This window comes from Rhodnius prolixus, unplaced genomic scaffold (genome assembly GCF_049639745.1).
Source record: "Rhodnius prolixus isolate KJV_2025 unplaced genomic scaffold, Rpr scaffold_1, whole genome shotgun sequence".
Classification (NCBI taxonomy): Eukaryota; Metazoa; Arthropoda; class Insecta; order Hemiptera; family Reduviidae; genus Rhodnius; species Rhodnius prolixus.
In genome coordinates, this window is record NW_027411581.1 from 21129773 (window position 1) to 21145284 (window position 15512).

The 15512-nt window shown below is 32.5% G+C and overlaps 1 protein-coding gene across 2 annotated transcripts in view; it reads right to left on the reverse strand.

Annotated features, from left to right (window-relative positions):
- The window catches only part of LOC141457276 (uncharacterized), a 63947-nt gene that overhangs the window by 20450 nt on the left and 27985 nt on the right, over positions 1–15512 (reverse strand). The window contains exon 1 of one of the 2 annotated variants that reach the window (XM_074134019.1): positions 1035–1323. The exons of the other annotated variant lie outside the window; for it this stretch is intronic. Within the exon in view, the coding sequence (XP_073990120.1) occupies positions 1035–1070 (36 nt within the window). The 5' untranslated portion in view covers positions 1071–1323. Of the gene's footprint in view, positions 1–1034; positions 1324–15512 lie in introns of those variants that run through there. 2 annotated transcript variants of the gene reach the window in all.

Genomic DNA, 15512 nt, shown 5'->3' on the forward strand with positions numbered 1-15512 from the left:
CACAATGAAAACTATACTTAGTTTTTTGCATCGATGTTTTATATTTAAAGAATATTTTTCTCCTTTAGGAAAAACTAGTTTAAATTCAATGTAAACATCAATTTTTTTAAAATTAATTCACATTATTTTTATTATTTTGCAAATACGTAGGTTTTTTACTATCGTCTAATCCCAACTGTATTTGGTCCAGGAAGAAAAGTTGTATGTGTCAAATAATTACATATTTATAGTGCCACATAAAAATTAAGAAATGGTATTTTACGAATTAGGTAATAATGAAACTTCTAAAAAATAACATTTTTTGAAGAGAAAGAGATACGTATAACATACATATTGAAAATGTGGTTAAATCCCCTCGGAAAGATATCTTTGATTTTATCCTTCTCAGTATACCATTAAAAATGGTATTAATATACAAATTTACACATCTCATACCATTGAATAAATAAACTAATTAATAATAATTTAAGAATAATCGCAATTTTCTTTGTAACTGATAATACACATCTGTCAAAAATCGGCTCACCAGCTTTATGTTTTCTATGTGCCAGACAGTATTCTGTACTCCATGTATAAACGAAATAGAGATTAATGAAAATCGTTAAAAATAGAAAGAAAGGCGTGAAGCCATTTTTATTCAGATCCAGTTTATTTCGGGTCTTCTATTTAACTTTTAGAAGGATACTAAATCATATTTTGTGAAGTTAATTCCACACAAAGCGCAGTAATTTTTTTAAAGTACTTTTGTGTCATGATATTCCGATTAATATGTTACAAATCCCAAATTTTTCTGCATTAATAGGCACAAGATAAACATATGCCTAAAAAATATAGATAGATTAGGTGAGTGGAGCAATGATTAAGTGTAATTTCAAAATAATTCCTTGGAGCTATAACATTTATAGTGAAATAAATAAGCGATTAAGGAAAGCAAGTGTTTTTCATGATAGAATTAATATTAAAATCATTGAATGCAAACTTTTCAATTGTTTGTTCGGCTATTTATAGAAAATTTGACACAAAAGAAAACTTACAGATATAATGAGATGAATCCTTGTCCCCAAACACATGTTTGTTGAATGAACGCCCCCTTAACTACGTCCAAACAGTTTCATATATAAACAGCGGCTTTCAATTAGCAAAATGTATACCCAAATGCACCAAATAACAAGTAACAACAAGAGTAATTGGTTTTTAACATTCTTTAATTTCACTTAGTTTTTCATGACACGCATTTGTTTTAGTAATGTTTAGAGATGTAACTATGTCACACTTGCAACCTGACCAGTTATGAGGACTGCCCAAATATAGATACAGTAGGAAAGCTACAAATATAGAGCAAATGAAAAAGATTTAAAAAAATTATTTTATAATGATGATCACTACTAAATAAATATAAAATAAAATAAGAGAGAGAGAGTGAGAGAGGGAGAGATTGTCTGTTTATAAAGACAGCCGAACAAGAACTGAGAGACCACATCTACCTTCCAGTGGTGTCTCTTCCGAAATAGCAGAGATACAGTCATAGAGCGGGAGAATCAACCAGTGAAAGTTATAGACCAACACTCATCATGTGGTGGGTCTAACACTTACCGTCTGATTTCAGCGAGGATCCATCGCCTTCCACTTAATCTAAGCGAGTATGATCGATTCCGTCTAGAAAAATAATACCTATCTTCCACTGTACTATATTTCGGAACTAAATTACATCACAGTAGTTTCATCAGAAATCATAAAAATATTTATTTTTAAACCAAACTACCATTGTATTATAATTTTTTTTTTTTATGAATCCTTGAAAATATTGTTAGCACATCGGTAAAAATATATATCGCTCAGTCACATATAAAGAATCTCCATTTGTGTAAAGGACTAACTGAATAATTAGAAACAAAAATCAACAAAGCTAATAATCAATCATCAAAAAGACCAAAAATACGATTTTTGAAAGACCATATTGGTTATCATAAAGAGAATAGATCGTGAAAACTTGTTGATGGAATTAATACTTATCATAAAATGTATAGTAATAAAAGAGAAAGAAGATATACTTAATTATTTTTATAACACTAACTTTAAAAGAAAATAGTATTAAAAATTATACTATAAAAAAGAAATCAGCAGACACAAAACTTAATTTTTACTTTTATCATCCTAAACACATGGAGATGAATATTTATCCTATATTAATGGTAGCTGTATCTTAACAATAAAAGAAGTAATAATAATATTAAAAAACAATGGATATCCAGAATGTCTCTAATGAAATTATTCTCTTTTCACTGACATCGCTGTCCATCTGAGCTGTAAGAGGTATTTGGGAAAAGAAACCACTGAATATAATTACTAATTATTGTTATTTTACCTTCGGTCTTTACAAGTTAAACTTTATTAATAGCGAATTGACATGCATTGAATGTCACTATTTTAAATAAATTTCATAGATTTCTGCATGCTTATTAGACTGCATCCGGCAAATTTTAAAGCAATTGATTTAAAGTTAAAAAACTGAACAGTTCTGTTAGTTTACATAATTATCTGCATTTAATATACTTTAAACGAAAAAAGAATGTATTTAAACTCCTTAAATTAACACTTTACATTTAAAATACTTTAATACATCACAAGTATTTTAAATGTAAAGAATAACTGCGTCAGTTGCTTTTAAATGGATCACAATTTTTAAAGCTTAGGTAGTACTCTCTTTCAAAAGTTGTTTAAGTATAATTAAATGCAGATGAATAGAAAGTATTGAAAGATGATTGGACGGGTAACTTGGTATTTACCATACTTAAATATTTTGATGAGTAATGTCGTACATATATTACCATAACATGCTAGAGGAAAACATATGGTCACTAGTTGTCAGCATATTTCTATAATTGTGGTCTTCTCTGATTGTGAACCAGCAATTATGTACAGGATATGCCTTTGCTGGCGATGAGTGTTAGATTTATGTAACTTTGTTTTTGTGAGGTATAAAACTTTCTTCTTTGGATGAAACAAAATCTGGATGGAGTTATCCGGTATCTGATTATTGTGACGATCGCGAAGTGGAACATTAAGTTGGAAATCCTTATGAGTTACTTAGTTCAAACACAAGTATGATTAACTTAGTTCCTCATACAGTAAAAAACGCAAACAGGACTATTGAGGATAAGTATTTGTTAAAGAGGAAGGGATATGAACATGATTGGTGAGATTGTCCTCAAGAACTACTTTCCACTTCATTATATTAGGGACAGTGTTTGCGATATCCGCTCACCTTTCTTAATCTACTATTTTAAGAGGTTTGAAGACATGATTATATGATACTGGGTTCTTCTCTTCCAAACCTTATATTTCTGCCTTTACTAGTCACTGATCACTTGTCGACCACCAAATATTCGTACCATCCACCCACAAGATTAACATATTTCTTTTTTCTTAAGCTGATTCTAAGATAAATACTTTGTTTTAAACATGGAAATGAAATTTTGTTACTTCAACACAAAGAGCACCTAATCAATCCATATCAAGAAATGATTTCATCTACGAGACACCTAGAGTTGACTAAAAATTGAGATGGAAGATTTGTAATAATTCTAAGGAATCCTCAGTTTAGGAAACGAAAAACTAAGTATTAATAGCGATTCTAAAATATGATTGTTGTCATTCAAGTTAAGATGTGATTAGCTGAGAGAAATTATGGATGAAACATTTTGGACTAAAAATAGAAAATTGAAATTTGATGAAAGATTTTTAGAATTTCTGGTCTTTTAAATTTCTCTTTCACATATTTGAACTAATGCCTCCTTTGTTTGACTGTGAATTAGAAGAAATAAATGTTTAAATAACAATAATCAAGATAATAAAGGAAAAGGTTTATCAAGAGGAAGTGGGATCTACGCTGAGTTTCAGAATCAAATCAAGCTAGTTACTCTAAGATGTTTTCTTCCTAGTAGCTTATATCTCACAGGAGCTCTTAAGTGATGTATGTATACCTGCAATGCGAGTACACTCACCCACGCAGCACTTGCGGCAATGAAACAGGTCATCCAGGTTCTACAAGAAAGATCTAAGAAAAGAAATGGGAGTCAAGGATATCCTCCCTGGTGCCAATTTTCTTTTCCTCTCCTGTTCTGATTGGTTGTCTATTGGCTGGATCTCAAGAGAAGTTCTAGGAAGAGAGGGAAGCTAATAGTCAGGGATAACCTCTCTGTGGTAACATCCTCTCCAAATATGATATTCTAAATTAGATATTCCAAATTTGGCACCATAAATGAAGTAGATATTAGGGATTTAGAGAAGGTATATTCCTTTCCAATCCTGTTAACCTGATCCCGATTTGATTTCGGAGAGCCGGCAGATTAGGATTGCCGCTTCCCGGTGACAGTCACCCTCCCCTCTAATGCCCAAAGGAGGATAAATCCCTCTTCAACACTGTATAAATACTTAAGTTTACTACGTTAAGCTCCTGAAAGAGATAGAAACCGGCAGATTGAGACAATACTGGTGCTTAAAACAACCTCTCTTCCAAGAGGAGTAGTTCTCCTACACCACCAGGTAACTACGTGGGCTTCCTGAGGAAGTCTTAAAACCCTCCCAAGCCTAAGCCAGCCAGGAAAAGCTTCTTAATCCTTAACTCAACATAGTGATGCTTGGCCATCCTTTACGGGTCGTGGGAACTTAGATTAGGCTAGGAACATGTTGAACTGCTGTTCCAAGTTCCTCGAAAGGAGTTGAAAGCTAGCTACTATCATTCCTTCATCCTGTGTTTACATTCTTAGTAGTATTCCCGGTAAAAAAGTTGCCTTAACTTTCTGAATGTTCGTTACCAAGGTGAAGATTCTTTCTTGATCCGGTAAGTATTATTACCCTTTTCCTGTACCGGCAGAGAAAAAAAGTCTATTTAGAGTTCATTTCCTTCTTGTGACAGTTAATTAGCCAGCCTTAGATTGATGATCATTTCAACATTTCCCTTTCATTTTTAACTTTATTATTCATTCTTGGTGTTATTTATAATTGACTTCGTTTTCTGATGCTTTTGTTCTGAAAGTGCAAAATTCTTTAAACAGTAATAACTTCTTTTAGCCTGCCTTTTCCTTTAGTCTTTAACTTCAGTATTAGACTACAATGTAACAATAGAATTGACTCAAATAAGCGTGGATTAAATTATATTTAATACATAATATTATTCGCACTAACAGGCTCCAAAACTATATTGGTCTGAATTAAAAGTGTATTTTAGATTTTTAAAATATCATAACTTACTGAATTAAAATTACTTACTTACTCCGCTGGAAGGGATTTGCCGATACTGATATTAGGTTCTTCACGGATAGCCAGGCTGCAATTAAAGCTCTGGCCTCTCATAGTAAGAACCAAATCTCGGTCAATTCTTGTCATGTTGCTCTCAATTTGTTAGGAGCTCTGAATTCTGTTTCGGTTGCTTGGTCCCCTGGTCATACTGGGATTCCGGGTAATGAACTTGCTGATGAAACAGCAAAGGAAGGAGCTGCGTTGATAACAATGACTCCTCAGCCCATTTTCCCTGTATCCTATCGACGTTGTAGAACAGAGGTGGAGCAGTGGATTTTGAAAAAACATCGGAAACGGTGGAGATCTCGAACTGACTGCCGTCAGACTAAGGAAATCCTTGGCCTTTCAAAAACGGATATGGTTGGTTTTAGCAGGTCCCGGATCCGCCAGTTGGTTCAGGTGTTAAGTTGACATGCGAATTTAGCGTATCATCTTTTCAAATGCGGCCTTATCCAGTCGCCAAATTGTGCTGGTTGTGGTGAGTTCGATGAAACTGTGCGGCACTTTGTTGAGGTGTGTCCAGTTTATTCTAAAACTAGATTCCTCGTCTTCGGTAGGGTAAATGTTTCCCTACCGGAAATTGTGGCATCTGGTAATCTTAACTAACTTTCTAGGTTTATTCAGTGCACTGGGCGATTGAATCGCTCCCTAGTGTCCTGTTACAACTTTATTAGTTTATTATATTAGCGTCTGGCAACCTTTAGCCGGCTTTGTTGTTCTAAAGCCCCGGTATCTCTTATGAGATGATTGGTGGACGGGGAACAATGGGCATTTCGGATTGCCTGCGTTCCTTCCCCTTTCTGGTGGAACCGCCCGTCTAAAGCAATCTAATCTAATCTACTGAATTAATATTATATCATTCTAAAATAATAGTAACATATATCTGGCACTTTTAGTGCTTTCAGAAATCAAGGTAGAATTTTAAGACATTTCCATTATAATTGAAAGGAGATGAAAATTACAAAAAGATATATATTCAGATTTAGAATGAGAGAGAGAATCTTTACTCACCTTAAATTTTATGAATTCTAATTTTTTAAACCTCTTTATGTTTGACAATATGACGTGACATAAATTTAAACAAAATGTAGTATGCATATATACTCGTACAATAAAACCAATGCCGGATATTTATTACCAACAAGAAATGAAATGTAAATATTTCCGGTAAATTATGTAAGTAGAACGTAATTTTTTGTTTACATTTTAAATCTTCTTTTTGTTTTTATTTCTAAGAGCATTATCTTCAAGTAACTAAGAGAATGATCTATTGTTTTTAAGGTGTGAGAAAGACAGTTTGCCTCACCAGCATTCGGTATTGTGATTTTTTGTTCTGTTTTGGAAAGCGTGAGACTCCACAAATCATGACTATTTTTTAATATATTTACTCAATGAATTAGATCATAATATAATTTTAATCTTTTAGCGATAATAAATTTATCCAGAATGCTGTCTATTTTTTTTTTTCCATTATATGTTTAATACAAATAGATACGATCAGAAGATAAAGAGAATATATTATGTTTATACTTTCTTACCTGCAGTTAAAATAGTACAAATAAATAAATATATTGGGCCTTCAATATAAATATTAGAGAAGTAAGAAAGATTGAAATAAAAAATTATTATTATTATTTTTTGTTTTCGTTTCTTTTTAAAATTCTTGGTTAAAAAACGTTCTACAAAAGTGCCAATCTATTTATAGCATGTTTTAGGGCTACTGTAATAGTGACGGCTGAAGTGCTAATAACTTAATAGTCTTTCAGATATAATGAAAACATTTGTATGAATTTGAAATCTAAGTTATTTATATTCTGAAGATAAAAAAGTAGGTGGTTTGAAAGGAACTTTATAGGAAAGGACGCAGAGTAGAGATATATTGCAGTACCGGAATCGATTACTCATCTGTTAGCCATGGATTTTATTTTATACTTTATTATGGAGACGTTTAGTGTAGTTAGCTGTCCGCCTGAGTTCACGTCACTGATCGGTTAGTGGACGGACGTTAATCCACTTGAAAACATAGCATTAGTTTTCTTTAATAAGCTTACATTTGCCTTTAAGTTTAAGCAAATCTTAAATTCCTTAGAATAGGAGCCGAATCCGAAGGTAATAAACAGTTGGTTCCAGAATGCTTGACAATATTCAATATTTCTTCTTTCATAGTATGCTTGTTTCTAATCTTTCCTACAAGCTTCGGATTTTCATCAATGTTCAAAGATTGTATAATCAAGAGAGAAATTCGACTTACTCGCGAATTGCTACTGTTAAAATAATAAAAATTACCAATTGCATTTTGTGCTCGAAGTACATCTTATCTAGTTTTTCCTTTGAACACTTTTCTAGAATTTTTTGTTTAGAGTACATATGATTTTTTATAACTTTTACTGGCTACTTTCCAAGTTTTGAAGCAATTAATTAGGTCTGCAGATTGGAATTCCGATGCTTCTATGACATAATAATCAACAAATAAAACTAAGGGCTACTACCGACTACATTGGTAATCAAGTTGTAGAAAATTAGACGTTTAGGAACCGCCCAGATTTAAAGAAAATTATATTAGTTTTTCCACAACACAAGTTTATTACCTTTAGAAAGATTTATAGCAATGTTTGGGACAATCTCTCAAGCAAATCTCTAATGTGAGAAATAGTTTGAAGGCTTTGGAATAGATTTGTAACTGGAATTAAATTTCTTTACACAAACATGATGAATTCGTCTCTGAAGATAGATGAAAATGAGAAACAAATTTAAAGGAATGGTTTGGTTTATTGACTTTGAAATTGGTAGACCTGTACGTAGATACTATATATAGTAAATATAATCGCTGACAGCTTGCGTCATATATTAATCTCTTACTTGACAATTAGTCAGTTTTCCTAGCGATCTCTGCTACTGACTACGTCTCTTGATCTAGACCAAGGCGAGGGACATGATGACCTAATCTGACCTTAATTCTGAAAGCAACTTGTTCATGCTCAGAAAAAGAATAAAACAAGTTTTCCACACACGTTTTACCTGTGAAAAACGGATCTTGACGATTTCCCGACTGACATAGTAAAACATTTGTTTCTCTATACCAGACACAGTAAATATGGACCGACGATTGACCTAATGGATGGATTAGCTGGCACTGTCTCCAGCAACAAACATATGGCTAATTACATTATCAACGAATATATCACCAACTTTCACTTTGTAATCATTTTCGTCCGTTTCAAATTACAATTCGTTACGTCTTGTTGTGCTAACAATTTGTGACAGACTTCTTGTACAAACAGTATGGTATCCCCCATGTAAAATAATATTTATACCGCTTCATACAATATAGTGCTCACATCATCAGAGGAACAATGGAGGGAGAGTTAAGAGCGGGAATGTGTTAACACTGAAGCAATGTCGTTGGGGATAAATGGCGAATTATCTTGGTAGTCAGGCATTAGTACGGAACCTTTCTTATTGAGCTCTGTAAGTGCATATTTGGCCTGGAAGGGAATTGTTTTGTTCATTAGATTCGGCATGGTGATATTGAGTTATAGATCGAACTTCAGAATTATAATTTTTTTTTTTATAAAAAAGATACATTAAATCAAGATCAATTTCCAAAATTACTCTTTTAGCCTGTTCATTTTCTTAAAAGAAAAGCAAGTTTATTTTGAAAAATAAAGGGTTCTTATTAGTTTCACCTAAAATAATAAATATCTCCAATAGTTCAAACTTACAACGGCTACAAGCGCTTAATACCAAGCGTTTGGGTCCCAATTGTGACACTGAAACTTTCCAGCTCACTGCCCTTAGTAAGTAGCGTGGAGAACAAGAACAAGAACTCTATATCCGGAGGCTTCCATGATTAATTTTATTTTTACATTTTATCAAAAATTATAACATTTCACTAAACAATATCGACATAAAATTGATTGGTATTTTCACATCACTGAGCATAAAATGTTATTGTAAAAGAAGCGAGTTCACATCCTCCTGCATAGTAACCAAGAGATAGTGGAGAGTTAGTTGCAATGAAATCTAACGTCATTTTATATATCCTATTTCCTTTATAATAATTATACTGCACTATTATGCTAATCCAATTCAAAGTGTGTGAATATTGGAAAGTTGAACATGAATTGGGCTTTAGTAAATCCAATATTTAATTTTGCGCGACCATCTTAACATACTTCTTCAAATTCGTTTATAATTATATTTAATTCCTCGACTTTATTTGCTTAGTTAAAATTCCTAATAATAAGTTGATTGCAAAGATCTTATTGCACATAACTTTAATTATTCCCTCCACTTTCACTCAAAGTGTAACATCAAATCTTATTTAGAAGGAAAATTTTACTTTATATTGTAAACTCTAATTTCCTGATAGCTTTATGATATCATAAGTGATTGAAGTATCAAGAATGTTGTTCTGATCATTAAGATTGTTTTTCAATTTCAAGGTAATGTGATATCATTCCTTAATAGTTGGTGTGAAATTCCCTTTTATAAAAGTCTTGTAATTCTATTTCAAAATAATAGATATCTTGAAAGTCAAGAAATAAATAATTAATCTACTTAACATTAGTTAAAAGAATTTACGATTAATTTAACGATTAATCAATTACAAAAGAACAATTACTTTCTTGGTTGATTACATTGAACTTTTTTAATTATATAAAAGATGTCGTTTCAGTTTGAGGACAAATTTTTGATGAACATTTTTGAGAATTTGAAGGATAGATAGATAAACCTTAATGTGTAAATAGCTGTGCCATTTATAAATAATTTGTTTTACATATGTATATGAATAATTACATAATAGAAATTGTACAAAGAAAATGAATAATGTTTTTCACACAGCATTGGAAGACTATGTAAACATAAATTTAAAAATAATAAATTAAAACGAATCAAAAACAAAATAATTTACTTTAAAAAAAAATTATATTTTGAGTTTATAATATTAAATAATATTAAATAAATAATATTATAATAAATTATTTATTATATTTGAATTTTTACATATTTAAACAACTATAGACGCCACAAGTATAAACTTTACAAGCGATGAATTAAATTAAAACAATTTGTTTTAACAAATAAATACTCCGGAATCATTATATTTCAAAGATTGATTTTCTTCATTCTAGTCAACTATCTGCAAAAAATAGGAAATTACTGGCCTTACAACCTATTACAATAACTGTATCACTATTTAGCTAAGTTTAGGATGAATAATCTTAAACTACGAGAATATTCAGCAAATTAACTATTTTACAAATAAATATAATCTTTAAAATAAAGATAATGCTAGATTGTTTTAACATCCTCTCTAATTGAAATGAATATTAGAAACTCAGATCAGTGTGAGCAGTTAACATAAGGTCATTGTGTGAAATAGTGTTTTTTTTTTATTCTGCAAGTAAAAGTGCATTTTAAAGGCAGTTGTTGTTGGTAGAAAATATCGATATGGCAGATTAAAGCTAAATACATAAGGTTACAGCAGATCCTTTAGGATGGCAGTGACTTTGGTCCGTTTGACTCATTTCCTCTCGTCTGTATTCTCAGGGTAAATTGGAGAGATAGGAGTAGAATGGAGGACCTTCTAGAAGGAAAGAAACTGTGAAAGGCAGTACACGATATCGTGGACTGGGGCGGATGCATAAACTTTTCAAGTAACATTTTTCTTACAGGTTCAAGGGTATTTAGTTGCTGGTCGAACTAGGGTTCTTTTAAATTTCTTACTTGTCCAACCTTCAACCAAATTACACCAAACTAGCCCCTGAAATTCTTTGCGTTATATTAATTACACTTGGAAAAGAAAAAAGAAATCATTGCATTCTAGTTTATATCAAACAAATATATTTGTGCTCACTCAAAACTGCACATATGGCTGACTACAGAAAGAATTAGTCTATTGCCAGCGCTGATCAGATTTTGGTTCAAGTCTTGCTAACCTTTTCTTTCTTTCCTAGGTATCTCTGTGCTTCTTGATAGGCGACGGTCAGGGTTATTTGCATCGGGAGTGTGGGGAAAATCATTAATAGACAGCGAAGACTTCGAGCTCCGAACATAATGACGTTTATAGGAATGATTGATGATCACCTGTGATGTTAACTAAATTGTTGTAATTAATGTTCTTAACCATTGTTTGTTTGTTGTTCACATAATTTTAGGACCATTACTGAATCCTTCTTTAGTTTCGGATCGTTTGCGAGAAAATTTCAGACAACTTAGATAGCTATAGAAATTTAGTATTGCATTTTATATTGCAGATTGTTAATGTAAAACTCTACATTTTTTCGTAAAGACCTTTCAGTTTACCAGGCAGGTTAACATACACTAGAAACAAAAATGTTGGAAGTAAAAGCGTTAGCCCTTGTACTTTAAGCTTAATGGCTTGTGGGAAAAGAAATTGAAAAAGTTGCTGCTGAAGTATTTTAGACGGATACAGTGGTAAGGACTATCCTGAACAAATCGTCAAATTCTGCTTTTCTGAGCTTCTTTTCTTAATTAACCTTTATCACACAAACAAAGGGAAGGGAACTCTTCAAATAAGTTAACAACTATAGTTCGAAATTAGTTGCGAACCCAACACCACTGCTTTAGCAATAGGAAAACAAAAAAAAATTCAAACCTCTTTGCATTAATTGTTATACACTTGACAATGAAAGGTTATTGAACTAGTTTAGAATTACAATGAAACATAATATGATGGTAAATTTAGCGTAGGATGTTGGTTTGTAGTTGTAACGCCTACTTGGAGAGGATCTCGACAAGCTGGTACAGAACGATGGAAAAGCCATGTATAGATTTCTGTAAGCGTTGTGGGTGTTTGGAAATACTCAGGAATTTAAAAAAAACATGGTTACAACATCCCACTTATATCTTGTGACAGAATTCATCACTCCTTAATGAAAAGTACCGTATTGAAAGGACTGTAGCACATTTACTAGTTTAAGGTGTCATTCTAGAATCATTACATTATTTTGCAATTTTAGTGCAAAAATCACTTCAATTTTGTTTATCTTCAGTTAAATTTAAATGAAAATAAAAATTACAGTAAATATGAATAGATAAAGAATTTGAAATTGACCGTTAAATTAAAAATAGAGCTTATAAAAAGTGTAACAAGAAAATGATATAATATGCGCACGGTGTAATGACTTGGTATTCTATGGGGAATGTTGCATGCAGAAGAGGCTGATAGAGGGGAGCCCTTCTAGTTGGTATGGGAGTGACACATCACTTCCTTGTACGATTAGCTCGGCACTGAGTGGCGCCGCATCAGCTGATTCCGCCAGCATGCTTTAGCAGTCAGTTAGAACCAGTGCTTAATGACATTTCTAATCATTAAGAATGGTGGGGTTGGACTTATTACAGCTGGCTTTATACATTTACTTTTATTTTACTTCCTCTATAAGCGCCGAAGAAAATATGGCAACGCCCTCTCTTTTCTTCCCAAATACTACGTTTTTTAGGTAATAAAAAGATCTCTTTTGCGATCGATAAAGCAAACGTGAGTGCACACTAATAAGTCACTTTCACTTTGACCAAAAAGATTTATTGTCGCTTCCTTAGATAGATTCCATGGCGATTGGCCAGTTACCCATCGCTCCACGTTTAAAATGAGCTATTACCGCATTCTGTACTCATTAAAACCTTCTGTTTAAGCTTAGGTACCTGGAGGGTAGCTCCATAACAAAGCTCAAAAGATATTTTTTTTTGTTTCTCTGCTGAAAAAAAGCTCAACTTTCAGCCATAAATGTCTTTTACAATATTACGATGCCGATTTCAGGTCAATTTGTCCTCAAGCTGCAATGGCAACCTTATGGTTGCCTCAAGTTGTTGCCACGCGACTTTTCCAAACTAATTTTAAAGTAAGCTTATGCTTAGGAGAGTCTTTTTTAATTTTTAGCTAGTTTTAGACTTAATTAATTTCTCCATTCCTGTGATTTTTTTGTGCGTCCAGGCTATACCGCAATAGCCTCCAACAACCCTCTTTCCTGACCAAGCGATCTCATTAACTTTACATTCCAATCCGGTAACCAAGACGAGTGAAACATTAATGCGGCTGTAAAGTGCCGCAGCCATGCACATCAGTCAATTAAATAAATAAATTGTCAGAAAGCATGAGCTGAAGGGCAATCGTGAGCACATTCAGCCCGCTTGCTGTGCAACAAGGAATTCATCAGAGCTGCGAAACAAGGACCCTAAAGGTCCGAAATGTTTCACTTTTAGCTAGCAGTATGTAGTAGTTTCACGGTAATTTCGGCCAACAAAAATAATTGCCTCTTTATTCATTTGTTCCCTGAAGATGAAAAATGAAAATAAACAAATATTTTAATAACCAGTAAAATACGGAAGAAACCGTCCATTGCTTTACTGATCATATCATCAATGGTGAACTGCCGAAATTCAGCTACGATATATTCTACTTTTGTGTTTTTGTTTTTTTAGTTTTTTATTATATTCTTAAATAATTATAGTTGTGTTAACTTCAATTTTTTTATATTTTCTGTTTAAACCAATACAATACTTTGTTTATTCAATTTTATTGAGAAGGATTAAATAACATCTGGCAACATTTCATTCATGTTTTTGGGAAGATAAGGAAATACGAGCTGCAGTAAGAGATCAGTGGCTAGCAATTCAGCCTTTTTGATACATTACAATGGTAAGCACCAAGTTCTAGTGTTGATTTAAACAGATGGTAGAATAGTGGCGAGTGAAAGTGGACAAGTAACCTCTGGTTCCGGACACATAATATAGTTCACGTCTGACCTACAAGGGGTCACAGTGCCGAATGTGAAAATCGCTGATTTTCCTTTCATGGGTGTTGGGCCCATGAAAGATTGGTCAAACTGTTTTTTTTTTTGTTTTTTTTGTAAATTTTGATTTACTTTGAAATCGTAAATCTTACATTTTTCCACTCTTAAGTTACGTAATAAATAAAACTGATGTATTTGTTGTAAATCAAAATCGATTTGAACCGCTCTTATCAGATATTTTTACTAAACATTGTTCCTTTCACTTGTATGAAACGGAAATATCATTATTTTTAAATTTTGTCTATTTGTTCTTGGTTTATGTAAATGTAGGCTGCGGAACATAAAAGAACATATGCACTATAACCTTAAACAGACAATCGAATATATTTACAACACATTAACTAAAGAATTCAAAAAACAAGAAGAAGATCTCATGCAGTTTCTTTACTCGTTAGCCATTGAAGGCTGTTGCGACCAAAAGCCTAGGTAAAATCAAACTTACCCAGAACTAGACGGATAGGTTTCATTGATATATCCATTTACCAATAACTTGTTTATTTACTTAAACTAATAAAATCTATCAGTTTTAACTGATCATGCTCAAAGTATAATCAAATTAATGGTACCAGCAAAAATGCCGAGAAATTTGCAAAGGCAAACATAATTGAACTCTTTCCTCTGCTGTCAGTTTGACAGTGGCTCTCCTCACTGTATCTGAGTATCTGCATGATTTGAGAGGTAATTAAAATTTCTACAATCAGGCAGTTATTTTTAAGGCAGGACTATTTCAACTTAAGTTAGTGAAAATTGTCATTAAATTTTTCTCAAGAATAAGACGGCGAGTTGTTCAATTTTTAGAGTTATACAAAGGAATGGTTTAATAAATCCAATATTAATGATCGCAGTGCCAATATTGCTAGATGTGCGCGGGTTATCAGAGGTACGCCTTCCTTAATTTCTGATATTAGGGTGTTAGTGCTGATTAGTATATTTCTACCAGCCCTTAAGGCAGGTCTCGAATTGGATAGATCCTCCAATGCTTAGTGGAATCTTCCACAAAAGCACTCCTTTTTAAAACGAACGACTTGCTTGCGGGGAGCTTCGGCTTACTTCGAAACGAAGCAAGTTTGCTATCTGAAAATCCCTGGACAAATAAAATGAGGCAAAATGGTTGAAACTAGAAGAGAATCATAATAAATTACAATTGAAGTTGGAGAGTTGAGTTTAAACGTGAATCAAATTGTCTAAATGCCTTGTCTGTCTTCCATGTTCACTATAATAAATAAATAAATATTAAGAAATTAGAAAATAAGTAGAATTAATTTCAAAAAGAACAGAGAACGTAATTATCTAACTTGAACATTTCGTTAAATTTGGTAAATAATTTTAAGTGAATTAAAAAAAGCCAATTAAATGTCGTTATGCCAAAACATAAAAGCCAATTATGTTGCTGGT